The 26,854-nt window shown below is 48.3% G+C and overlaps 2 protein-coding genes across 7 annotated transcripts; both read right to left on the bottom strand.

Moving 5' to 3' along the window:
* Positions 1-379: 379 nt before the first annotated feature.
* Positions 380-21,368, bottom strand: UNC119 (unc-119 lipid binding chaperone). Of its 6 annotated transcripts, none has more exons than XM_038165877.2 (5): positions 21,131-21,368; positions 10,600-10,713; positions 8,476-8,578; positions 6,697-6,869; positions 380-5,970 (listed from the first exon to the last, which is right to left on the bottom strand). In XM_038165877.2, exons 1-5 carry the CDS (start codon positions 21,285-21,287, stop codon positions 5,858-5,860), a joined length of 660 nt encoding a protein of 219 aa, XP_038021805.1. In that variant the 5' UTR covers positions 21,288-21,368; the 3' UTR covers positions 380-5,857. The 6 variants fall into 6 exon arrangements, with proteins under 6 accessions (XP_038021805.1, XP_038021804.1, XP_021128564.1 ...); XM_038165876.2 differs by having other exon boundaries at positions 8,476-8,614; positions 21,131-21,367; XM_021272889.4 differs by lacking the exon at positions 21,131-21,368 and adding an exon at positions 15,112-15,344.
* A 489-nt stretch (positions 21,369-21,857) lies between these two features.
* On the bottom strand, positions 21,858-26,533 carry PIGS (phosphatidylinositol glycan anchor biosynthesis class S). The gene is made up of 12 exons (XM_038165919.2): positions 26,385-26,533; positions 26,148-26,287; positions 25,328-25,439; positions 25,130-25,219; positions 24,791-24,882; positions 24,273-24,471; positions 23,991-24,133; positions 23,775-23,889; positions 23,406-23,551; positions 23,203-23,303; positions 22,663-22,873; positions 21,858-22,486 (listed from the first exon to the last, which is right to left on the bottom strand). Exons 1-12 carry the CDS (start codon positions 26,419-26,421, stop codon positions 22,211-22,213), a joined length of 1,662 nt encoding a protein of 553 aa, XP_038021847.1. The 5' UTR covers positions 26,422-26,533; the 3' UTR covers positions 21,858-22,210.
* Positions 26,534-26,854: the final 321 nt, after the last annotated feature.

Raw genomic sequence — 26,854 nt, 5'->3', positions numbered from 1 at the left:
CAAAAATCAATTCTCCATAGTGCAGCTGGCAGATTTTTCAAAAGCATAACCTTGTGCAAAACTGTGATCTGTGGAACTCCTAAGTTTTGTTAACGTACTTTGAGAATAATTTATTTTAATTATGCCCCAAGATACTCTCACCAATCAGAACGCTGAATCCCATTTCAAACATTTTAATTGTTTTACTTATGTAACTATGCAAACCACTGAAGGGTTTTTACACGTGCATTGTTTAGTTTGTGATCACAGAGGTTGAATGTAGTTACATAAATTTGCACAAAACTGGAGTTAAAACATGAAGGGAAGATAAAAATATTTAAATGTTTTTCATGTACTAAAATAAACATTTAATGTTAAATAAAATAGACAAGAACCCCCATTTCTATGATCAATAATTTATTTAGTTTTTGTTTTGTTTTATTTATTTATTTTTTTTTACATTTTGCAATTTATTACAGGAGAAGAAACACTTGCTAATGAAGGTGACATGTTTTTAACCATTTTTCCGAAGTAATGGAAAAAGTTAAGCGTATTCCCTAGTCTGCACATTTATGCCTAAGCTGCCAATGTTAAATAATTATAAGCAAGTGTACTCCTTATTCAGTCCTTGTGTAGTTTTAGTTCTCTCCTCCTACAGGAAGACTAAATTGTAGCATCTAATTTTCTTACCCTGAATTCTCAATCTTTGTTCGCCCTACTTATCTATCTGCAAACAAGTCAAACAGACTAGTTACTGAAGCCAAAGCCACAGAAGTGGAATTGGTGCCAAGGTTCCTTTTTCTCCCGGCAACCTACTCAGTTTCTTACTGTCCCAAAAGGAAACAAAAGACTCCCAGTTTTCTGAAAACCAGATTCTCTGCATGACAGTGCATTGCATTGCCACTAAACTGGCCACAGTGGATGTTCTTATAGGAAACAGATCAGGTAACTAACAAGATACAAAGAATTATAAATGAACTTGGTAAAAATGTTTCTAACATTTTCCCAGCGGTATATTAACTAGAATCCTACTTTCCTTCCACAAAAAATATATTTTTTTATAAATACACTTTAATACAGACAATTCTGATTCTATGCAAAAAAGTCAATGTCACATTCAAACAGGGTTTCTCAGTGTAGCATTAAGGTACAAGCAGACATCACAGTAGGCATTAACACAGTGATTCTAGGGAGGCAGTTAACTATGTCTTGTGAACAGACACAAACACACAATTTCACCCGCTTAGTCAGACTGTCCTGTGATTTAGAAAATAATTGAGCTGCACTTGAGGCCTGGAGTATCACACTCTTCAAACATATTTCCATGTTTAAAAAATGATATGAACTGTCAGTGAGATTTAATATCTGATTGGTATTGAAACATTTGTATAAACAGTGCTTTTGTAAATAGGGCTTGTGCTAGGCTTATTTAAAAGAACTGCTAACAGAAGCTACCAGCTATTTCAAAACTCAAAAGAAAAAATGTTTACACTTATCATGGCCTTAAAGCTCTTGGGTTCAATCAGCTAAAATTAACATTTTTCCTGTCCTTGTCCCTCTCCCTCATTTTTTTTTTCCAAAAGATAACTTTCACCACTAGATTCAATGCACATAAACCTGTCTCATTAGCATTTGTACAATGCATACAGTTCTAGTTGCTCTTTCATTTTTTGGTAAATACATTGTTTTCAAAACTAAAGAGACTTTCTACAGAAAGAGAAATAAAGGAGACTAAGAAAAAGAGGAATCTCTCTGAGTCAGGGAGCGTGGATTATTCAGTTATTTCATGAATGTCACCAATACAAAGGATATATTCAGAGTAACAATTCTGGCTTTTGTCGCTGTAATGAGAACAAAGCTTCAAAAATTTAAACCATACTGGGTGTGTTAATCTTGAAAATAAATTGTTCTATTTCTGCCCCTAAAGTTTTTGAATTATAAGATCATTCAGCATGGCAGTTAACCACAAATATTTTACTGTTACTTGTCTTTACAAAACCTGAAATGTAAAGGATTTAAGACTGAGAAAGTGAAAGAATGTGTTGAGTTATGATTTCATTTAAAAAAAATAAAAAATAAATAACTATTAGCACCTAATTCTTTTCAAAGATTAATTCATTATGTAAAGTACACATACAATCAATGTCTGATAGAAATTTTATTACTAGCAAATAATCTTGGTTAGCTTTTTGATGTTTTCTTTTGCTTTCAGAAAGCCAGATCCCAATTTTCCACACTGGTTCATTGGAACAGACCTATAGTGCTAATTAAAATATTCTTGAAAATGAGAGCAGAGGAAAAAATAAATAAATTTCAAAGACAATATTTAGTGATTCTGTAGGTGAGCTTCCAAAGTAAACCTAAAAATGATTAATATTAAAATAAAAAATAGTAACTAGTCAGGAAGATTAATATATTCTTTTCTGAACCATGCTGTTAAGATTTTGTTAAGATTTGACTTTGAACTGGTTTTTAATAAGAATCAGCTGCCAATTTAAGGGGAAAATGTGGTTTCACTTTACAATTCATCTGAGAGCAACCAGCTCACTTTCAGATGAATGAAAATTGAAATTGTTCAGTGCCTTACAATGCATGGTCTTTAACATTAAATTTTGCACATAAATGAATGCAAAACAAGGACAGATGCAGCGTTAGAACAGCATCTATACTGCAAAAGTTTTCAAAGAAACATTATTCTCACACTATTTATGTGCAAAAATGTAACGTCGCGAGTTGACACTGTATGTTACACTGCTGCATAAATAGGTAAAAAAGGAATGGAACCTCTCCCTTGGTCAGTGATTCCCCCACGTTTGTAAATATTTTGAATGTAGATAACTTTGAAAAAATGCAGATGTTTCCAAGTGAAACTAAGCGATAACTTTGATTTCTGTTGCTGTGAGAAGCAAAAAACACCTTCATTACACTTCCCACAGAAAGTTTTGTTATTTGCTTTGGCTTAAGAATAGAACTTTATTTGTAGGAAAATGTGGGGACTTCTAAAGGGGAAAAAAAAAAAAAAAAAGGTAAAATTCCTCAACCTGAAAAGCTAAAGCAGGTTGAAATTAATTTTACTGGAAATGCCTAACTTTTTCGTGTTTTAAAGTATTCTTAATAATAGAAGACAGTAAATTTACTTAGTAAAATATCTCCTGTAGGATTCACACTAAATTTTCTATTAGCCTGAAATTACAACTCATAGAATCTGAATTATCAGAACAGTTAGCAGAACTCAGGACGGAGCTCAGTTGTGCATAGTTCATCCTCTTATGTTTAACCTCAAACCTACTGTAAAACACAGAACGTGAGAAAGTCCATTCAACAACATCATAGTGCACTGCTGGGAACAAGGTAAATTTCTTTAGGGTCTTTTTTCATAGGGGCATGTGTTAGTTGATTACAGCAACATTTTTAGGAAATTACCATTGTTTTTGAATCCTAAAGTCTTTAAAGGAGGTAGCATAAAAAAAGGAGCAGAATATGATCATTTCAGTGCAGCAAACAATGATTTGCTATGATATTCATATACAGAGAGGATACTGAGTATGATAATCCAAGACTGACAAGAGTCCACACCAAAGAACAACTACTGCTCTCGCAGAAATATACTGACATGATATAGCCGTTGGAAATGTAAGACTGGTAATTCTGGCCAAGCACCATTGCTGAAAGTCTCTTAAAAGCCTTACGCACAGAAGTGATTGTTATGAACAGCAGGTAAGAGTTTAAAGATAACAAACAAACAAACAAACAAAACCTGTGTAGGAGGTGCTACTCAGAAACACTCGATCTGTCTTCAAGTCAGTACATTCGCTCATCCAAGAGTTGGAACAAAATTAATCAATATTCAAATTTGCAAAACATCATTGAATATAAGGGTAGTTTAACAGCCTTGATGGAAAAAAAAAAAAAAAAAAAGTGAGGAGGACCTAGACTTTTGAAACTATTTTCACCTTTAGTAATTATTGTGCTATAAAACTTAGTGATCAGTAGCTCAAAGCATATTACGAATAATAAGGAAATTCTTTGCAAACCTCAAACTGGTAAGTCAGCTGTAGGCTAACTTTTATGGTTTTATACACTAGAGTCAAAAAAAATAGCAATAAATACAAATCTCATTGTGATAATAATTACTGTAAGATACTGTGTAAAATCAGTGAACTCTACATACTTTCAATCTTAAAAAAAAACAACTTGTACTACAGTACAAGAGTACAGTACCTAAACTCACTGTATTTCTTTAGAAAATTGAATCCTCCTTCAGAATTAAAGAAAGCCAAAACAGATACAAATGCTAACACATTTGATAATGATCACAACTCCAATAACAGTACAAAATCTCCCTGTTCTTAGACAGATGGCTGCATTTGAAACCATTTGTAGTTCTCCTGTTTGACTTGGACTGTGACTAGAAAGATGTTAACTGGAAATGCTATTTTATAAAAATTATTACAGTCACACATATCTGAGGCTAACATACAACGTTCCACTTAAACTCACAGAAATAGACATGGAGACATCAAGTATTTATAGAAATATCTACAAACTGCAACTGCCTTTTTTTTTTCTTTTAAAGTATCTCTGAACTCATCTTTAGAGTAAGGGTTTCATGACAACAGGCTACTTAGGCAAAAATAAAGGATGAAAGCATTTCACCCCACACAGCCTTCTCAGGTTTTGTTTTGCATGCACTAGTTTACTCTTTTGATGTTGCTGCTTCACTGCACTAATACCTTTCTAAGAAGTACAGCCTGAGAAACTTGTGCAAGATTGTTCTTAGACTTCTTACGGAGTCTGAAGAGAGAGCTTTTGCTATATTTTTGCTGTAGCTTAAAGGCTACGTTATTAGACTGATTCTCTTGTATTAATATCCAATGCAAAACATTTTTAACAAAGGGAAAAACACCTTTATAACATTCTTCAGACAGGAATGAAAAATTGGATATTCCACACCTTCTGATTGCCCTAGACAAATCAAAGCGTTGCTCTAGCAAGCATTGCTGAAGCCCTTGTTTTAGTATGAGCAGAGATGAAAGAGAACAGGCATGTATAACGTATAGCATGAATAGGCTGAATGTTAGCTATGTATAAGTGTTAAAGCAAAACTAAAATCCTTCGTTTTTTCCAGGTTATTCTAGATTCAGTTTGCAAGAAATGAAATTAATGGAGAATGCTTATGAGAGTTTGTATATACTCAACACTATTTTGCTTCCATCTGAAATGCAAATGGCCAGTACCTGATTAAAAATAGCTGTCATTGAAATACTGGTCTTCACTGCAAGTTTCATTATTTCTGAGATTAAAAAAAATATATACATAGAAGGAACAAAACAAAAGGATGAGATGCTTATTTAGAGAAATAATCTAAGGATGATACTTGATTTTGTAAGGTTTTCAACTGGATGTACAAGTTACATTGACCGTGCTTTTGAAGCATTCACAAAGAGAAAGAAATAAACAAAACTCTGCATTTGCATCCATCCACTCACGTGGTTTCTCTGACTGCATTCTTTGAGAAAGCAATCACGTCCTAAAAATGCTTGAGGACAAGAACACAAATCCGCACAATTAGGGCAAAATCCCCCAGGTCCCACAAGGCCATTTTCAAAGCAGACACCTAAAAAACTTAGGGTAGTGGTATCCAAAGATCACTTAGCATTGTAGAACTGCTTAGGGTTCTGAAGAACTGGGCCTGCTTCAAAGATCGAACGAGATTACACTGGCAAATTTAGTCATGAAACTCCTACTGTGGCAGAGTCCTTGGTTTGTGGATTCTTGTCCAGTTGACGTTGTAGGCAACTGAACTGAAGGTGTTGGTGTCCCTGACGACTTCGATAGGAAAGTGAAGGCCAGCACAGGTTGGCTGCCCATCCTGTGCTCAAGGTCCTCCACTGTACGAATAATCCGCCTTGTTGTGCATCACCAGCTTGTTATCTACGAAGTAGAAACTGTCCGACTGTGTCTCATATGGATGAAGGATCATCTCTCGAACTGCAGGGAAAAAAAAAAAAAAGTGTTACACGGAGGCAAATAGTCTGCACTGGGTTTTGTGGAGACTGCGTCTCAGTTATGTTTAATAGCATTACTCAGATAGCAGCAAACACTCAAGTTAAAAAAAAATAAAATAAAAGCCCAACCAAAAAACTACCCAAACCCTTTGTTTAAAGTTCTAAGGAACCCAAACATGTTAAGGCACCATACAAAGTATAAGTGTTCTACCTATCCTCAACACAGTTCAAAAGAAATTTCTTGTGGTGAGACAGCAGTATACCACTGCATTTTCCACAGACTGTAATACGAGTACTGACATACATTATCGGGGTTATAAAGAATGTAAGGTCACTCAGATTTAGTAGTCATGCCTGTTTGTCTTGGGAGAGGGGAGAAAAAATAAAAGGTATGGTCATACTAAAAAAAAAACAACTTCTCAATGTAGTATATCAAACAGTAAAATAGAACATAACAGGTAACTTAAGTTACCTGTTTACTGGATATCTTTTTAGTCCTAGTTTTTAGTTATTTTTATAAAAACACAATTATCCCAGACACTGAAGTTTCCTTTCTATGAAGGGGAAAAATAAATAAATAAATAAATAAATCTTTGTCTGGGAGATACTTGGAAGTATTCTGCCATAGCCACTTTTTATAGACAGCTTGTAAGAAAGTGCTTCTTCAAAACACCTGAGATTAACCTCACAGTAATTGAAAAGCGCTTACTGAGATCCTCGGAGAGCTGTGGGAATTCATAGATGTGCTCACAAGTATTTTTACTGCTGGGAATGCAGAACCCAAATTCAAAATCAAAACTCTTGAGCAATTGATCCCGGAAGTAGTGCCTCTCAATCATGCGAAAGTTATTGATGGGTTTGTCCCCTACTGTGAATTCCACCCTGAAAAAGAAAGATAAGAGTGAAATGAGTTTTATTCCTTAAGCATGAGTTTCAACCATTCCCAAAACGTAGAATAGAGCTCTTTTAAGAAAAGCCCAAACTAAAAAGCACTGGTATTATTCACAGGATCTTTTCCTCCTTTTCCTAAAAAGTTCACAATGACAACACATGGCATTATAAATCATAGTTTATACTTTATCTTAATTATTTTTACTACGAAAAAAAAAAAGAAGGAAACACAAGACAATCTTAAAATCATCTTCAGTGAAAAACAGATCCCTCTAAATATACCGGGTACTTCACTAGGTCACTCAGTAGAAGTTCCTTATTGCATTGCATTCAAGTTACACTGCTATTAAATTATTTTAATTCTTCTGATAGGCATTAAAAATAAAACAGATATACTGATAAACTGTCTTTCATCCTTTTCTGTTTTTTAAATAGTAAAAGGGAAGAAGTTTCAATCAGCTCCAAATTCAAGTTTATCTTACTAGGAAGCATGACCTCTGAGAGAAAGGTAGTGTTAATTATATATGATACACTAATTATAACTAGACTTGGAATACATTGTGAGTAGTTTAGCACAAATCAGAAGTTGTGTGTTTACCATTTTAACAGAATAGCAGTCAAAAAGCTGCTAAATGGTACATAATTTTTTCTTCCAAGACAAAATCTAAACGGTGTAGCTCTTTAAAACGAGGAGGAAGTGGTTATGTGCAACTTTACTCTAAACACTCTGTCAACAAATTGTAATTCTTTTTTTTTTTATCACAACCAAATGCTGAATTTTAATTTATCTCCTTTTTTTTTTCAGTTTTTGTTAAATATATGTTTCCTGCTGATGGGATCTATCAAACTGCAATCCAACATGATTTTGCATACGTAAAAAAAATAGGTTCTTACTACAAACTGTAACTGATGCTCAATTATAGTATTATGGACTTAATGCTGTAATAGCAATGGGCATAAAGCTCTTAATTAGATCTAATTTAAACTTAAGTGAATGTACAGAAAAAGAAAGATAACAAAGAACCTGCCATATAATGACCCATATCCTTCTAAAATCTCCAGTACAGACAAAGAACCTCCCCCGACAACTACTTTGGGGTTAGAAAAGGAAATACAAGCCAAAATTGCATCTCCCCGTGCACACTATATAACCACAGATAAATTACTCCAAGCTTAACTTATACTACAGAAATGATGTGGCCTTTCACCTGTATTACAGGAGCAATAACTTTGGCCTGATGCTTTACAGAAAGATCCTTTAGGTGTCATATTTTGCTGTGGTTTATTGGTGGATGCACGTGTACTACAAGACACGTCAAACATTATTCTGGTGCAAATGAGTTGGAATATCTGGGTGGTCTGCCCATCATTTTGCCTCTTTTAGCATTAATCTCCTCAACCTGATGCCTATTCCTGAGGTATGTAAACAAGCTAAAGGAATGGAGAAAGCCAGGCACACATTAAATATGTTTGGAGATCATACCAAAAGATCCCTATTAACTCAGCTTCCTGACAGGATCAACAAGCAACAGCCACTTTTTATAAGATTCCAGTTGTTTCCTGCACTGGACAAGGTAGGACAGGAGCAATTACTTACGTGGCTCCCACTTGCCGAAGTCTAAGAAAAGCTGGGGTAAACTGATAGCGTACAAACCGGCCTGCATTTGGGTCAATGTCCTTCTTGTCATTGTGTTCACGTTCTGGAAAAGCGCAAAGCAAAGCTCCATCACTGTCGTCTGAGAAACAGAAATCCAGTGAAAATACCACATTAACTTTCCTCTCCTCCACAGAGAACCTCTCCGTGTCTTTCTAGAGTCTGCACAATACGATGAAGCACAGTAAAAAACCTAGAGGACATTGTGCACCAGAACGCACCTTTCCCAGGCTCTTCTGCTCACTGATGAGGTTGGCAAATTTATGCCTATATTCACACAGAGCCCAACACACAGACTGCACCTGGAGAACATTCTTTTTGATACTACCACTGTGAAAAATAGGTGGTATGTTCCTTGTTAGGTGATTTATTCCTCAATAAGCACTGATCTCAGCTTCAGTGGCAGTTTTGCTCTCCTTATGTGCCCCAGACTGCACCATTTCAATTGATTTGGCAGTGCCAGAAATCAATTCTCCTGGACAAAACATACCTAAAGCTCCCTTCTGGCAGAACACTGAATCAACAAAGAGCTCTCTGTAAAGAGTCTGCACAAACAGTAAATGGTTGTTTATTTTAACTAAAAAAACGTGCCTTAAGAGCAAAAAGGTTCACAGATCAAAGTTTCTGGGTTCCTCACCAAACTAAAGGAGTATGACCTATGCATTAGAGATTCTAATTCTTATTTTCCTTATTGTTAATAGGAGCCACTTCAGTGATTTCATTACACTCAATTCGTTAACAGATTTATTATCCAAGTTCATAAAATAAGTCACAATGAGATTCACACAAGAATTTCAGAGTCAGTATGGTATGAGGGGGGGCAACTTTGTACAGAACGAACTTTAAATTGTTATCAAGACAATTTCCTTAAAGGTATTTCTTTAAAAAAAAAATAGAATAAAAAGAAGAAGAAGAAGAGAAACAACAAACAAACCAAACTCTTATCTGCGTTACAAAGTTCCTCTTAGGTTTCTCTTGCTGACACTGAAGGGAGGCGAAACTCTGTTTTTTGAGAGTATATAAATTGGGAGCTTTAAAACTTAGCTGCTCACCGTCTCTTCTAGTGCAATAATTATAGGACACTTAATGCAATAGACATGAGCATGCAATAGATCCAAAGCAAAAGTAGGCAGTCCTAACCATAGCATGTGGTTAAGCAGGGAGATTCCTTGCCATAGGACAAAAAAAAAAAAAATGAAGGCTATTAAATATGATGACATCATCTGCTCCAAAGGAACTCCTGCAATCATACAATAATATAGGCCAGGAAACTATTCCAAGAATGCTGGATGATGGGCTTACCACCTTCCTGTCCTCTCTAAGCCATCCACTGCTGGTCACTCAGTGAGTGTTTGCAAGACTGCCCTTTGGTTTATACACATCTTCTGAAGGCACTTACTGCTCCTACCTCTGATTCAGGATTGCAGGGTGACTCTGTACAAGCCATTTCACCTTAGTATACCAGGTCTGTTATCTCTAAGCTACAGAAAACTTCCTCTCACATGCAGGGGAATGAGGAAGATACAAAACAATAAGTGATCATGAAAAGAACAGTTGCACTGGTGTTTCATTTTATCGCTGGTAACAGTAACACTTCGATGCTTACAAGTAACACCTAACAAATTAATGGAGGTGAGAGTAGGATGCAAATTTTCAGTTTGCACATCTGACATAAAGGTTGTCCCTTTTGGAAACACCATTTTCAAGACTCCTGACCAAAAGCCATGAGGCTAACAGCTAAGCTAGGAAGAGGAGGACTCTAGCTGATGAACAGCCAGCAAAGTAACAAGTGCTGACCTCCTCCTTCTTTGCTTCTATTTACCATATCCATCTGTCCTTTCTCACCACAGATGGCAATCACAAGAATACAGTAGCAATGACTTCTGTTCACTATTAGTACAAAGTGGTACCTGAATAGGACTTCTGCTGCAAGCTGGGACTCAAACCCTCTTGTAGGTGAAAGCGTCTCCTATTTTTGCAAAACACGTTGAGTAAAGGGCATGGCAAAAGGAAGCAGACATGAGCATTTTTTTCTTCATTTAAACAGTATTTTGTGTGCACACTCACCTGATGCTGCTGGTTTGGTGATTTCAAACAACACCGTGCCAGATTCCATGTCCCGGATTTTGAACCTGGTGAAGTCTATCTTGTAAACATTTTCCTCTGGAGTGCACAAATAATCTGCAGAGGAAAGCAAATTAAAGTGAAGGCTTGATGTCTACAAAGACAGCCCCAGTACTGCGTGCTCACGCTGCCCTGCTTGGACAGAATGGGAAAAAGGCCTCTCTGCCCCAGTGCTAAAAGGTCATCACTTTTTTCCAACTTTGTGCCAGCATCCCCTGGTTCCATTTCTCCTCAGGGTATTGAGAATAGTCAGCACCTCCACCAAATCCTTGCCTTCTCAGTGTAAGAGGCTTTGCCTCTTTTAAAAGCTGCCCTCTGGCAAAATGCATGCGCTAAGCAGCTTTGTGGGCACTAAGCCGCCTGCACTTAGCTGGAACAGGAATTGTCCTCCTCCCTTGTGCCACCTCTGCTATCTCCAGCCCTCTGCAGACAAAACACAACCTCTTGTTGGCTTGTCCCATGCCAGGACTTTTTCCTCAGCACTGGAAATGGCGTTGAAGCCTTTCCCAGTACGAGGAACTGCTCTGGGAACAGAGCCTTTCCCTGCTTCCTCCAGTGGCGGTGTCTTTGGTAGAAAGTCATCGTTCCAAGCGTCAGCCCTGCTGTGCCTTGAGCAGCCTTCTGGCCTGGATATCAGCTTCCCCTCTGCAGAAAGAGTGCTGGTGCCTCCTGATTACTTTTCACTTTGCTGATAAGCACAGATTGAAAGCAGCTCCAATAATTTGTCCTGGCAAATCTAAACAAATGTGCGTATGAAAGCCAAGATAGCTGTTGAATGACAATGCATCTGCGTGTTCTAGAAGACTTCTTTTAGAAGTTTCAAGGTAGAGGTAATACTTTAACATTCTAATTCTAAGATACTAATGCCAGTTGTTAGTCCAAGTTAATGACTTACTTCTGTTTGCTTTTCCTATTTCTAAATATATCCATCCACCTGGGGCTTACTCATTAAATATACAAACCCAAGTCACGGTGCTGTTGGAGATCACACCTGTCTATTACAACTCCTACGTCAGCACAGGTGCAACAAATCAGGTACCTACATTATGGCTTGGGGTTATGGTTCACATCCTGTAGATAAGCAGCAAATAAAAGCTTGCTCTGCTGCAGCGAAAGAACATCCCAAATGCCACACGTTGCAGCTACCAAACAACAAGCTCTCATGCTGGAATCTGTAATTAAAGAAATCAGACCCCTCTGCAGCGAAAGACAAAGACAGCCACAGTCAGCATTATGAAAGATTGTTCCTAGCCGTGGCTCAATGCGAATTGCACATCCAGCACCTTTACCTTCCTGGAAGCCTTTTATTCTTTGCAAATCTTCTTAACTTGGAGGACTGTCTGAGCGCTCACTGGGACGATGAACACGAGTATTAAACCTACTCTCCAGACGATTTTACTACTCTCCACCACCACCACCAGATGGTGAATGCTCAAAGGAAACGGGCTTTAAGACAGAATTGTGCTTGAAGCCTCTCTGGCATTTGGCAGGGAGGTTTCCCTTTTCCTGTCAACACGGCACAAATTAAATCTAACACGGGTACCTGCGCTAGCAGGAAGAATAAGATAAAAGCTCAATCTTTTCACAGCCACAAGAAAACAAACGCCTACTGCTAGATGAAATGCCCTAAGAAGTGCATGACATTGTCTTTTCTGTCCTTGTTTTAACTCTACCCAGGGTGAGGGGCCAGAAATTTATATAAACCCCTTGCCCTATGCCCCAAAGTTGAGCAGTCTTCATGCAGATGCCATGCAGTCACACGGTAATTTTAGGAACTAAGACAACAGCCAGCCCAAATTCTTATTTCGTCCTACACCTTCCCACCTCAGAGCAGCTGCAGCCCCGAATTCACCTCCCACAGCCACGCTCGGCCAGCTGCTCTCCATCAAGGCAAGGGGCTGCAGGACGGGCTCGCAGTCACCTGGGAGCCCGGGACACTTTCCCTAGAGCACGAAGACAAGCCTGAAGCTGCATTTCTCTGCAAGTTAATTATTAAGTGTTTTCCTTCTGCAGGATTCCTTCCTTTCCAGCACCATGGCAACAGCTTTATCCCCCTCCTTGGCAGCAGTGTTGCTACAGCAACTGGCCCCGACTCATCCACAGGAGAGGAGAGCGAAGCCGAGCCCCCGGAAGAGGAATAAACCCCAAGCAGAATCCCCATCGGGCTCCTGCTCCTGACGTTGGCACCCCTGAGCTATTTTTTTTCCCCAACTCTTTTTGCACGGAAAGTATTTGAAACCCTTCATTTATTTTAATCAGCATGCCAGTATCTAACCGGGTGATGGCTGGGAGGATTAGCTACCATAGAGGGAAAGCACTGCAATCAAGTGCTTTTTTTTTTTTTAAAAAAAAAAAAAAAAAAAAAAAGTGTATATTCATCTTAGTCGGTACTTAAAAAAAAAATAAATAAAATAAATAGATAAAAATCTGTAGTCATGTTCTTCCCAAACACAGTAGAAACCCGTGGCACACTGGTAGGTCTTATCGGGAATGTTGTGCTTGGAATTGGCAGAAACTTCTGCTTAGCTGAGCACTGTCAAATTTGCTAATCTCATCTCACACACGCTTATTTTTAAATTACTGCAGGGCCCAGTTGCCCACACTTCCATGACGCACTTAAATGCATCATCTGCTTTCATTACCCTAAGTCCCAGTAAGCACAATTCGGGGAATGGAGGCAGCATCCACGTCTGCTTCAGTGAGACATAATGCTGCTCAAGCCTCCATTAAATGAAGTGGATCATTACAAAAAAGGTAGTTTTGGTCGCTCAGGACAGAATATTTTCTTGTTTCTTCTGCTTCCCCCAAAGCAGGCTGTGTTGTTTCCCCATCAGGAACCCAATAATCACGGTGTCTCACAAGCCCTCAGTACTCAGCTGATTCACCACTGATGGAAAGCACCCTCTGAATGGAGGAATGGACTCATCAGCATCATCTTAGAAAACCCAGCAGCTTGTCTTTTGTTCTGAGGCGTACCCATAGTAAGTAGTGCAAAAACAAATCACAAAAGAGAAGCATTTCCTACTCCTTCCTAAAGCACAGAGAATTGCTATATCCCAGACTTCCAAACCCAAAATCCTCCTGGAAGAGGCTCACCAAGTTGTGCTCAAAGCACAGAGCAAACTCTTGCAAATTGGCCAAGCCTAGTACTCTTCCTGCTCGTGCTTCTTTGGCTTTTTATTCCCCATATTCTCTGTATCACACCCAAAAATCTGCAAGTCCCTACTCTTATGGACATTTTCTATCTTAAGACCTACCATGGTTTTGAAGAGGCTGGAAGCACAACTAGCAACACCGCGGCAGTCTCAGGAAGCAGCAGAGGTGGTGGACTTCCTGAGCCAGACACAATGGATTTCTGTATGAATTCTCCTATCCCCTTTGTGTAAAACAGTGCTTAAACAAACAAACAAACAAAAATGTATATTTTGGCGTTCATCAAGAGATCTCCAGCTTTGTTATGAGACAGAGTGGCTGCTCGTTCCCTGTTTACAGCTCTGAGGTGGTACCTCCACTGTCCTCACCCAGCAAAGAGCCAGTTCTGACCTGGGAACCCTTCCTCCCCTCCAAAGAACAACTGAGATTGCAAAAGAAACCAACAACACAGCCCAGACAATAGCAGCAGGTACTGCCTGTTCTTTTGCGAGCAGTGGTACAGTGTGAACCCTCATTCTTATTTCCAGACATATATTTTAACAAGCTGATGTTGAACACAAAGGTGAGAAATCATACAATGCCTATCCCCAGAAGAGGAAAGCTAATGAAGGCACTTTCTCCTCCTGCCCTCTCCCTGTTATTTCAGTTATCCCGGGGATGAGATTAGGTGTTTAATCCTCATCAGAGAAAGCTAAAAGTCAGTGCTAAAACTTCAGGTGTCCTTTGCAACCACCTCACCAGGCACATTTTATGAAGAGAAGTTGTTCAGAGGAGTGAAAGGGTTAGCGCTGCTTGTCATGCTTCTTTTCAAGATCTCCTCTCCTTCTCTGCAACCAGGGGAAAGCACGTGTCCTCTCCCACAGACATCAGAGATATTTCTGTGCTGCTCATCAGAGCGTCCAAACTGAGATTGGGCAGCTCCTATTTTAAGCTTTAATCACCCAGAGAGGAGAGCGGAGCGTAGCAGGGGTAAGGAAGAACTCAAACTCTGGTGGTGAAGAATGCAAATCAGGAAGATGCCATACAAGAAACAAATGCAATGTCAGTGACTTGTGATAGGAACACCTCTCCCCAGCACAGGCAATCACAAGAATTTAGGGGTTGAGACAGCCCCTGTTGCCACGCAGGCCTATTTCTTAACATGCATTAGGCAACAAGGTCAGAAGCTATTTTGAAGACTGCTCCCAAGATGTAAGCCAGGTATCAAGCAAAGACAACTGCAGATGAGTTGCTAGGAGCTGGAGATTAGGAGATTATCAGATTGGAGAGCCTCAGGAGGAAGCGAGCAAAAATAGCACAAACCCAGTCAAGACGCAGAGCGTTGACGCAGGACTGAGTCCGAGACCTCAAGGGGAAGGCAGGGCAGGTTTCAGGCAGTACTGATACGTCTGCTTAGACAACCAGAGTTCAGCTAATGAAAACACTAAACCATCTCCCCTGCCCTTTGCCTCAGCAGTTCAAGCCCTGTAAAGAGGACGGCGGACAAGCAAGCCAAGATCCTGAAGCAGCACGTGGCACCTCATGGCAGAGCTCCCCACGACTGCCTCATCGCCCTGCTGCACATTCGGCACCGAGATCGGACCCCTCGCTCCCCGGGGGGTGCCTCCAGCACCCTGCTGCTCTGGGGAAGCTGCTGAGAGGACAGGATCTCCCCACTCCATTTCTAAAGCCGTGGGATGAGCAAAGGCCAGGGGTAATCAGGGAGGGAGGCACCTGCAGCCCTCCTGCCTGGCTCGGTAATTAGCCTGCTGCGAATGCCCCGGAGAAAGCAGCTCTTGCTCTAGGAGGATTCCCACAGGAGCTTTTCTGCAGCGACACATTTGTGCGTTAAGCGTGGAGTGCATCCAGGCAGGGTCTGAGCTGGGGTGTTTGTGGTGGTCCTTGTAACCCATCAGGTGCACCCACACGGCAGCCTGCCTTCCCAAACAACACACGCAGCCTGCTTTTTTTTCCCTTTTATTTGTTGCTAGAGCTTTCCAGACCTCACCCTCTCACAATTAATTTGACCACAGCTCTCCAGGCCTTGTTCAGGAAGGTAGGAGCTGCCCTTTTCTTCATCCCTAAGGCCTCCAAACGCTGTTTCTTGCCCCCTGGTTTATGCTGACTGCACACAAAGTCTGAAACGATGCGGAGAAATTTAACAAGTGGAGAACATTACCAAAATCAGCTCACATTAGTCTTGCACAGGACTAACCCAAAGCAACCAGGCCCTGCACTAAGCTGACTCCCCCATCCCGCACCACAGCTTTCCCTTTATCTATTTATTTAGTTATCTTTGCCATTTCCACCCGGAATGGCCCCAACCAGCAACACTGGCAGAAGGAGAAGCCCACTCAGCTGCCAGCTCGGCACCCTGGGCTACACACATGCCATGTGTGCTCCCCTTGGAAATCTCGCAGGCCATATTGTAGCGTGAGACTGCGAACAAAACCCTTCATCTACACAACACTTTCGGATGTGAGTTGTCACAAAGCCTTGAAAAGGTTCTCGACGTATGTTGTGTTGCCTGGGAAAGAAGCCACGGTGACAGCAGCTTGACATAGCCCTGGGATGCCGCTCTGCTAGGAGAAATCAGCATATCAAAACACTTTTACACATCACAGCCCCGGACAAGTCAGAACGGTGATTCATTAACCTCCTGACAAACACCCCCAGCTAGTCACAGCTCTTCGTACAATAAATTTCCTCAATTAATTGGGGAAGGAAAGGAAAGTCATAGTCCATAGGCACGGCTTTGGAGATTGATTTGCACACATCAGCGTCCTGTTAACGCTACAGCAAATCGGGTAGGAAAGGCACCCACCGACGGGCTGCCCTGCCCGTTCAGGCAGCCCTCTGCCAAGCTGGCCTTTAGCTAAAGCTGCTGAGAGAAGTCTCAGAGAAATCCTAAATGACAGCTCAAGGAAGAGATTAGTTTCAGGAATGATTAAGTGCATGTTCCTTATACTTAGGTTTTGTTTTGTAATTGTTCCTGAGTATGTAATCAATTATTTAACCCTTTGGTTTTCTAAGACAAAATAAGCTTTAGAGCAAAGCTTAAAATATAAAGCTTACAAGATCAGCTTTATATTATTAGAGGCAAACTGTACAGGTGCCTGAGATTATTATACACAGGGCAACCTCGTGCCTTTTGTTACATGTCTGTTTGACAGCAGGTGCTATCACATGCTGCCAAAAGGGGCTGGTATTGCAAAGGCAGGAATATCACCTTCCTGCTGACCACCGACAGCTCCAACCCCAAAGACAGAGAAAGAAATTAAAGCTCTGCTGGAATTAGCTTTGCCCTGCAGCTAATGTGGGAGTAGCATGGCATGACCCAGCAAAGCTGCAAGATTCAGCGTGGTCAAAGACACCGGGACAAGGGACACCGGGGGCAAGGGACATTGGGGACAAGGGACACTGGGCCCCAGCTTCTCAGCTGGCCCCACAGAGCAGAACGTGGCATTTGCAGACACCGACATCCCAATAACTGCAAGCGGGCTCCTCTGATCCTCTGGCTGCTGTGGTAATTAATAGCAATTTGAAGTGAGCTCTGCCCTGCTCCTTTTGCTAATCCCAAGTTAATCACGTCACAAGGTTTTCCTCTTTGCAAGCACAGTTGTGTGAGCAAGTAACAAATCCTGCTAATTGCAAAGGAAGTGGTTCGTTTGCTTACACCTAATCTAGCTGGAGTGGCACCAGATCCAGTCCAGCCAAAATCAGGAAAAAAAGCCAAAAGACCCCGGGGCAGCCCCCCAGACCCGTCAGGCTTTTTAGTGCCCAGAAGTGATCTGGAACCACTGGAGAGTTTAACATTGAAAGGACACAGCATATGCAGGACAGTTTGCACAACTCCCCCTTTAAGCTTATTAGGAAGACATTAAGAGCAGAGCCCAGCTGGCTTTTCTGGCTGGTTACAGAAGGGGTTTCTCTGGTTTAGCAGCGAGCGCACTTTGCCACAGAGCCACATCCTGCTTCTCCAGCTCCCCAGCCCAAGACATTTAACATTTAGTCACTCGTCAGCTGTACCTATCAGAAAGGGAAAGCCCAGCTGTGCTTCCTGAGCAGATCTGCAGCAGGCAGAGCAAGCACAGGACAGCAAAGCTTGGCTCCAAAAGAGCTCCTGCAGGGTCAGAGCACCCCAAATGCACAGGGCTGGAAGGGGCCTCCTGGAGCAAGCACAGTGCCCTGCTACCACCCCAGCCACCCGCTGTGGTCCCTCTCCTAACTCACAAACCCCATCTGGAACTTCCAGGGATGCTCAGGGTACCAGGACTTTGCTGTTGCAATTCTCACCCCATCACCGACTTCTGCTTCAACTTCAAACTGGCTGGGGCACCACGACTGCGGGCATCAGAGCCAGGACTGCTGAAAGGAGGGTGACTGTGGCCACGAGTCTGGATGACTTGGTGGCACAAGCACTGAGGTTTGCAAAGGGAAGGGATTAATTAAGAAGAGGGCTGAAGAAAAAAAAAAAAAAAATTCTAACTATGTACCTCTCCATTTACCATTCTCTGATGGTCCCCTTAATGCATCTCAAGGCCTTTCACTGCTGTTAATACCCTTTAAAAGACATACGTGACCAAGGTGAGGATACCAGATACTCCTTACAAGCTTCACTTATTCGCCACACATTAAAACACAGACAGGAGAGACTAGTTGCTGGTCTTTCTCCTGGTCTGAGGAGCATTCCCCATGTCCCCCAGTTCATATCCTCCTTCCAAATTCAAGCCAGTCACAAGGCACACCCTAAATATTGTCCTAACCCCAGGCACATAACCCCAAGGCTGCATACACCGAGCTGCGTGCAGAAAGAATGAGGAAGGAGTCGGATCCGGGTTTATGGCAGTGCTTAAGCCAAAAGTTGAAGAGGAAGAGAGGGAGGTGAGAACGAGGAGCTAGAATGAGGCTCTCAGGAAGTAATATCATTTTGGCATCCCCTGCTGCACGATCCTTCCCCTCCTTTGGGGCCACTCAGTGCTGGACGCTCGGCGAGGACAGACACACACCCCGGAGAGGTCCAGCACGCATCTTTGGTGTGGGTAAATCCTGTCCTGGGTGGTTTCTGTGAGGTGCTGTCCCATGGAAAATGGGGAGAAAAGTTTGCCTATCAGAGACCAGCAGGGATAAAAATCTACAGGGACATGGCAGGAAGATTTCAAGAGGCCTTTAACTATATACTGAAGTGTGAACTTGGCCACGGCCCTGCACACGTGTACTTTGGGGTCACAGAAGTGCACCAAAAGCATCATTTCTGCCCCAACTTCACAAGGGACAGGCTGGGGCAGCCATGAACGTCTCTCCCACAGCCTGGTCCTTCCTCCTCCATGCAGCACCCTCTGCTTGGAGCACAAGCCTGGAATGGTTTCACGATGCCAAAAATTCCAGTCTCTTTTTACGAGCTTGCTGTGACCCCGTGGAAATGAGTAAAGGCCACAAAACGCCCCAAATAAGCGTTACGTGTTAAGGACTATAAAAATACTGCTGCTAAAGCCGCCAGGTGGGAAACACCTTGAGGAGGGGTGCTGCAAAGTACAGTCAGGCAATGAGACCCGCTCGACGTGGACAAATTGTACACCCACACCCCAAAAATGAGCACTGAGGACTTCAGGTGGTGACAGCTGCCACGTGCCCAGCAGGACAGGCAAGCACTTCCCAGGCGTTAGCCAGGTTGTGGTGCCTGGTCCTTGTTTTTCAGGACCCTTCTGCACCCCCTGAGTTACCCTGACACCAGCAAGCCTCCTACCAGGAGGGCAGCGAGGCATTTCCACACATTTCCTCTGTCCTTCCTGTGCTCCAGAGGCTGGAAGAGGCAGGAAACCAGCCCCGTGCCGGCCACGGTGACGCCACGTGAGGTCTGCAGGCCCCGGGAGCCAGGGCAAGGTTTGGCCGCGTGTCTGCAGCCCCTCCAGACACCACCACCGAAGGCAGGGACACGCAGGACCCCATAAAGCAGGGACATGAAGCGCTTAACGCAGCCATCGCCGGCTTCACCACCCAACTGCTGCTCCCCCGAGAACGCTGGCAGCACGCTTCAGTGCCTCCTGCTACAGGCAGCAGCATTTCTGGGCCTGAAGCACACCACTGCAGCCCACCACAGCACCTCAGCCGGACCCCAGGACCCCCCAAATCACCAGCCCCTCTTCCCAGGAGCCTCCCTGACCCCTTCCCCGTGGTTGCCCCCGCTTTCTCCCCACCCTTCCTGCCTCTCACCCCACCTCACTCAGCACGCAGGCCCGCGGGGCCGCCTGCACGCACGACACTCCCGACCACATCCTTTCTCCCCAGGGCTTGTCAGGCAGCACAACACCAGCCTGAGACATGAATCCTGCCCCGATGCCACATCACAGAGCTCTCCAAGGCAAAGGGGCGCATGGCCGGCCACCCAGGTCACCCCCAAACCCCTGCCAGCCCTCTCCTCTTCCCCTGTTGCTCAGCACGCTGCCTGCAGGGAGACAACCCAAAGAGGCGACCCGGGGGGATGCAGTAGGGTCCGGGGGGGGCAGCAGGACAGGCTGGCAGAGCTACAGCCAGGCACACATCTTCTCCCGACCCGTGGTGCTGCAATCCCAGCAGATCCAACGCCAGTGACCGCCTGGTCCCAGCCGAGCTGTGCGGCCAAGCACAACAAACCCTCCTCCTGCAGGCTCCCCCCAGGATGCTCCGAGGAGCAGCGGTGCTACAGGAGGGGTCTGCGGCAAAGGAGCCCCCCCCTCCTCGCTGGATCTGGGGCCCCCACACCGCTGCAGGGGGCACGGGCTGGGGGTTCAGCTTGGCCCAGCCCCGCATGTAAGGGGCACAGCAGCAGGAGGGGGACAACGGGGAGCATCTCTGCCCTGACCTCCCACCCCCAACAGTGGGGGGCTGCTCCCCAATATGAGCATCCCTGTGGGGCAGGGGGGCTGCTCCCCAACCTGAGCATCCCTGCAGCCAGTGGGGCTGCAAGGGGGCTGCTCCCTGATCTAAGCATCCCTATGGGGCAGGGGGGTTGCAGGGGGGCTGCTCCCTGACCCAAGCATCCCTGTAGGGCAGGGGGCTTCAAGGAGGGCTGCTCCCCAATATGAGCATCCCTGTGGGGCAGGGGGACTTCAGGGGGGCTGTTCCCCGACCTGAGCATCCCTATGGGGCAGGGGGCTGCTCCCCGACCTGAGCATCCCTGGGGGGTAACGGGGGGGGGGGTGTCCACATCCCCAACCCTGCCGGTGCCGCATCCCCCACCCCCTGCAGCACCGCACCCCAACTCCCCATCCCCATTCCATCCCCTTTCTCGGGGTCACCGCTTCCCCGTGCCCCCCGGTTCCCCCCCCATCACCCCCAAAATCCCCCCGGTGCCCCCCCGTACCGCTGGTGACCCGCTGCAGCCCCAGCACATCGTCGGGCCCGATGAGCGCCTTGCGCCCCAGCTCCTCCTCGGTGCGCGCCGCCGCCGCCGCTCCGCTCCCGGTGCCGGTACCGGTCCCGGCTCCGGTGCCGGCCCCGCTGCTCTTCTTCACCTTCATGGCCCCGCTCCGCCGCCGCTCTGAGCGGCCCCGGCCCCGCTGCGCTGCCGCCGCCGGCCCCGCCGCACCGGGAGGGGCAGCACCGCCCCGCCCGCCCCCCGGCCCGCCCCCGGTACGGCTCCGCCCGGAGCCCCCCCTAGGGGAAAGGGAACCCCCCCCCCGGGGAGAGGGAACCCCTCCGGGATAGCCCCCAAAGCATCGCGGGGGGATGCACCCATGGGAGACCCAAGGGGGTTTTGGGGACCCCCACCCCGGGAGGAGTTGGAGCGCAGGGGGGTGTCAGTGCCCTGGGGGGGCTGGGGCTCAGCGCCCACCGAGACAAGAGGGATCCCAGCAAGTAAGGGCTGCTCCCCCCAGCTGATCCCCATAATGATAACCAAGGGGTGGTTTGGGTTAAATATCCCATAGGAGAGGATGCCAGAGGTGCTTTAGGGTAAATACCCATAAAGACACGACCCAAGAGGTACCTTGGGTTAAATATCCTATAAGACAAGACCCCAGAGGTGGTTTGGGGTATATTTACCCCATAAGCCAAGACACAGACGCCCCAGATAAAGAGCCAGGCAGAGCCCCACGCCAGCCCCCTGCATGCCAGGGGCGTTCTTTTATTCATACATCAGCTCGCTCTGAGCACAGTGCAGGACCAGGGGGTGCATGCAGGGAGCCCCCTCTCTCCCCCCCTCTGGCCTCAGGAAGAGGGGTGCAAGCAGCATTTTCAAGTGGAGGGCACAGGGCCCTGACCCAGAGCATCTCTCACCCCAAAACCCCCAAAAAAGTCACTCTTCCCCCTCCTGCAGCTGGGCCATCCGTGCTGCTGGGCCGAGGACTTGCTCTGACACAGCCCTGAGCTATGGGGCCAGGCCAGGGCACTCCACGGGGTCGGGCTCAGTCCTTTTTGGAAGGCTCAGTCCATTTTGGAAGGCTCAGTCTATTTTGGAGGGCTCCTTCTTGCGCTGCCTGGCCTCCCGCAGGATCTTGGCCAGGGAGAGGAGGATGGGAACGGCCATGGGCAGGAAGAGCGGGATGTAGATAGCAAACTTCTGGTCGTCGGGGAAGTAGAGGAGGTGGAGGAGGGAGGGGTCGAAGAAGGCTCGCTCCGAGGAGGTGACGGCTTCCTTGCTGGCCTGGAAAGCGGAGCGCAGGCGGCCCTCGGCCAGCTCTGCCATGGCATCCTGCACCGAGGCCACTGCGCGGTATACCTGCGTGGGAACAGCACAGTCAGTCCCTGGCCACAGAGGACCAGGACACAAGGCTGGAGACCACAGATAAACATTTGGGGACCTCTGGCAGCCCCCAGGCCTGGCAGCACCCCACACCTCGGCACAGGGACAGTGATTCCTGCCCCTCTCTGCTCCTCGGGGTATCCCAGCCCTACCTCAGAGGCGACGTCGTCCTTGATAACGATGTTGCTGATCTGATCCAGCAGCTGGGCCAGCGAGGTCAAGGTGGTGGCGACGGTGGCGATGTTCTCCACTGTGTGGGCCCAGAGCAGGCGGTCCAGCTCCCAGTCGGCCAGCCCCTCATTCCCTGGGCTCTCTACCTGGAACTCGGGGGGCAGCTCCTCCCGAGATATCCCAAAGAGTAACCTGGGAGCAGAGGGGGAAGGTCCCAGACTGTGGCACGAGCCCGCAGCCCTGCCTGCACATTCCCTGGTGCGTTCAGTCCCTGCAGGGCTCAGCCCACACCTGATGGCCTCCCACAAAACCAATCTCCCACCTCAGGACAGGCAACAGCACCCATGGCCAGGAAGCAGTGCTGGTTGGTGGTCAGCACCTCAAAGGCCACAAAAAGCCATCCTCAGCCCCTCAGATGAGCTGCTGGGCTCTGGCACAGGTACAGCCTGCTTTGTCCTCAATTAATGTGCACGTGGATCAGGAGAACACAGAGGTCAGGGTGGGGAAGAGCGCATCCTCACCGGAGCTGGGCCAGGAAAACCTCCATCACCCGCACCATGTCCACGTCCACGTGCAGTGGGAGGGAGGCTTGGGGGGAAGCAGGGGCTTCAACGTTGTAAATCTGCAGGAAAGCACATTGGTGAGGGACACCCGGGGCCAAGCAGTGCTGCCAGCACTTGCTGTGGACGGGGAGCTGAGCCCTGCCAGAAGCAGGGCCCCGTACCATGATGCCACCCCAGCGGGGGCTGTGGAAGGCATTGGTGGGCACCGGGGCTCCGTCCTTGTCCTGGATGTAGAGCGGGGAGTGGGAGCGCTCCGGCACGTACAGCAAGAAGTTCAGCACGGGGTAGAGCGAGGCGGCGCTGGATCCTAAAGCGGGACTGAGTCAAAAAACTCTCCCCTGGCCCACAGGGATGACAAGAGAGCCCAGCCCTGCTTCTCCTCAAGCAGCAAGCCCCGAGCAGAGCACCCAGACCGGTAAGTCTCCGTCACGGCTGGCTGCTCACGGTGCTGCAGGGAGGGAAAGGTGAGGGTGTAGGCACCCCACTCCCCATCAGGGCTCAATCCTGTGAGAACAGCGTTGGGAGCTCACCCAGCCGGGCCTCCACGGGGTTGATGACGTGTGGGAGGCTGTGGGCGCTCAGGAGGAAGCTGGAGGACTCCTTATCAAAGCGTGGCGTCACCCCGAGCACGGCGTAGTACAGGATCTGCAGGGAGTCGACGCGGGTGCTGCTGGCAGAGAAGCGAGTGCCAGGGCACCCGGCAAGGCCACGGGCGGGCTCTGCCCATCGCCTCTCCCAGCCCTCACCTGCGAGTCAACTGAGAAGTTGGCCACCACGCTCAGCTTGTCCAGGACGGGCTGCACGTAGCGGCCGACGGCGCCCTCGATGTCCCAGTCCACGTCGTGGGACTTGGGGTCAGGGTTCAGCAGGCTGAAGGTTATCTCGTACCCTGCCGAGCACCCAGGCCCCGTGAGACACGGCCACGGCCACCCTTTTGTGATGCCAAAACCAGGCAAGTGGCCACGACGGAGCTCCCAGGAGCCACAGGACCTTGACCCCTTTCTCCCTGTCCTTCCTCAAGTCCATACCCAGGCTGGATTTCAGGTGCCGCCGGGCGTCGGGGCCGAGCTGGCCATCGGGGACGCGGTCTGCGAGGGCGGCAGCGATGGAGGTGGCCGGGAGGGACATGACCCGTATCAGCTGCTGGAGGCGAGCACGGAGAGCGGCCAGACCCTGCCCGGCTCTCAGCAGGGCGCTGCGGTGCTTCCCCACGTAGACATCGGTGCCCTGGGGGAGGCGTGGTGGTGAGGGACGGGAGCGGGGTTGGCTCTGCCAACGCGCCCAGAGCCACCCACGGCAGCTCAGGGAGGGAGCTGTGCCCCACAGGGCACCTTCAAGGGATGCAACCCCACAAATCTCCCCGATCCCAGCGCTCCTTGTTTCTCCCTAGGGTTTTGCAGGCCTTTTTGGCAAGGCCTCCTGCATCTCTGTGTGGCAGAGTGTGGAGAACTGGGGGTTTCCTCCACGCCAAGCTGCCCCAGAGCCGCAGCATCCCAGGGGGGCGGTGGGAACGCAGCGATGGGCACCTCAGGGCGCTGCTCCCTACCTGAGGCAGCAGAGGGGAGCTCTCAGGGACCACGTACACGGTCAGAGAGCCCGGCGAGGCGTCCTGCAGCGCGTGCAGAGCAGCATCAGCCTCTGAGGAAGACAGACCTGTTAGTGGGACTGGGAGCTTTGCTCCATTCCCCATCCCATAGGGTACCAAACCCATTTTCTGCTAAACCACCCTCAAAACCTGCTCCTGCACGGGCAGCAGAGCTCGGCTCAGGCCCCTGCGGGTGGGAGAGGCACCGTACGGGGCACCAGGAGCTGCAGCAGCCCCAGGGCACCCCCCAGCCCCTCACCCTGTTACCTCGTGCAGTCCCCCCACCCCTCACCCCGTTACCTCGTGCAGTGGCTGCACCCAGCGCCGCCGCCTCCCTCGCCGTGGTGCTGCGGTACAACTCCTCGTAGCGGGCCGCCACGTCGCTTCTTGCTGTTGGGAGAAAAATAACCCAAAATGAGTAAAAAACAAGCGAACCTCCAGGCCCACGGTGCTCCTGAGAGCCGGGCCGGGGGCAGTAGGGGCCGGTGGGGGTCTTACAGCCGACGGGAACCGGCTCCTCCCGCACGTCCCGGTACGGCAGCTGCCTCGGCAGGTCGGCGGGCACCGAGCCCGGGGCGAAGACCACGGAGATGGGGACGGAGAGCTGGAGCTGGGAGTGGGTGTCAGCGGGGGGCACCAGGACACCCAACGGAGGGGCAATTGGGGGGTACCGGGGACCACCGGGGGGACAGCAGGGACTACTGAGGGGATGCCAGGGACCACTGGGAGGTCACTGGGGGGATACTGGGGACTACTGGGGGGATACTGCGTGAATACCGGGGACCACCAGAAGGGTTCCGGGGAGGGGGGGATACTGGAGACCACTGGGAAGCCACCGGGGGGGATACCAGGGACCACTGGGGGGCCACCGGTGGGACACCAGGGACTACTGAGGGGTACCAGGGACCACTGGGAGGCCACTGGGGGGATACTGGGGACTACTGGGGGGATACTGGGGACCACCGGGGGAATACTGGGGGGATACCAGGGACCACCAGGGGACCACCAGAAGGGTTCCAGGGAGGGGGGGAGATACTGGAGACCACTGGGAAGCCACCGGGGGGATACTGGGGACTACTGAGGGGTACCAGGGACCATTGGGAGGCCACTGGGGGGATACCGGGGTACCGGGGACCACCGGCAGGACACCGGGGACTACTGAGGGGATACCAGGGACCACTGGGAGACCACCGGCAGGATACTGGGGACCACCGGGGGGATACCGGGGACTACTGGGGACCACCGGGGGGGATACCGGGGACCACCGGGTGCCCACCGAGCAGCCCCCTTCAGCCCCACACTCCCCCCCTCTCCTCACCGGCAGCCGCCCCAGGGCGGCGATGCCGGCGTAGGGCAGCGCGGCCCGGTACGTCTCGGTCGTCCTCCACCACAGCGGCAGCCCCAGCAGCACGGCGATGGCGGCGAAGCACAGCGCGGCCCGGCGGCCCCGGGAACGCTCTGAGGGGACAGCGCTCAGAGCCCGAACCAGGTCCCGGGAGGGTTCCCGGGGGGCTCCGGGCCTCGCCCTGCCCCCCTCGCCCGCCTCCCCCGGTACCTGCTTCATCCGCCGCCGCCGCCGCGGCCGCCGCCATCTTCTCTTCCCGGTTCAACCGGGAGGGGGGCGGGGCTTGAAGGCGGCCCAGCCATTCAAAGAGCTCGCGGCTCTCGCGGCAACCAATAGGAGCGGGGAGGAGGCCGGACGGGCGTGAGGAGGAGCCAATCGGAGAGCAAGGAGGAGGGATAGGGGAGCAGGGTGCTGGGGGGGGCTCTGAGGGGGGGGGGCGATGGGTGCTGGGGGGGTCTGTGGGTGATGGGGGGGGCAATGGGTACTGAGGGGGTGACGGGTGCTGGGGGGCGGCTGTGGGTAATGAGGGGGGGGCGATGGGTGCTGGTGGGGGTGAGGGGTTCTTGGGGGGGCCCATGGGTGCAGAGGGGGGGGCCATGGGTGCTGAGGGGGTGACGGGTGCAGGGGGGTGCTGTGAGTGCTGGAGGGGGGCCATAGGTGCTGGGGGTGTGATGGGTGTT

Source organism: Anas platyrhynchos, chromosome 20, assembly GCF_047663525.1.
Source record: "Anas platyrhynchos isolate ZD024472 breed Pekin duck chromosome 20, IASCAAS_PekinDuck_T2T, whole genome shotgun sequence".
NCBI classification, from domain to species: domain Eukaryota; kingdom Metazoa; phylum Chordata; class Aves; order Anseriformes; family Anatidae; genus Anas; species Anas platyrhynchos.
This window is presented reverse-complemented; position numbering and strand designations above follow the sequence as displayed.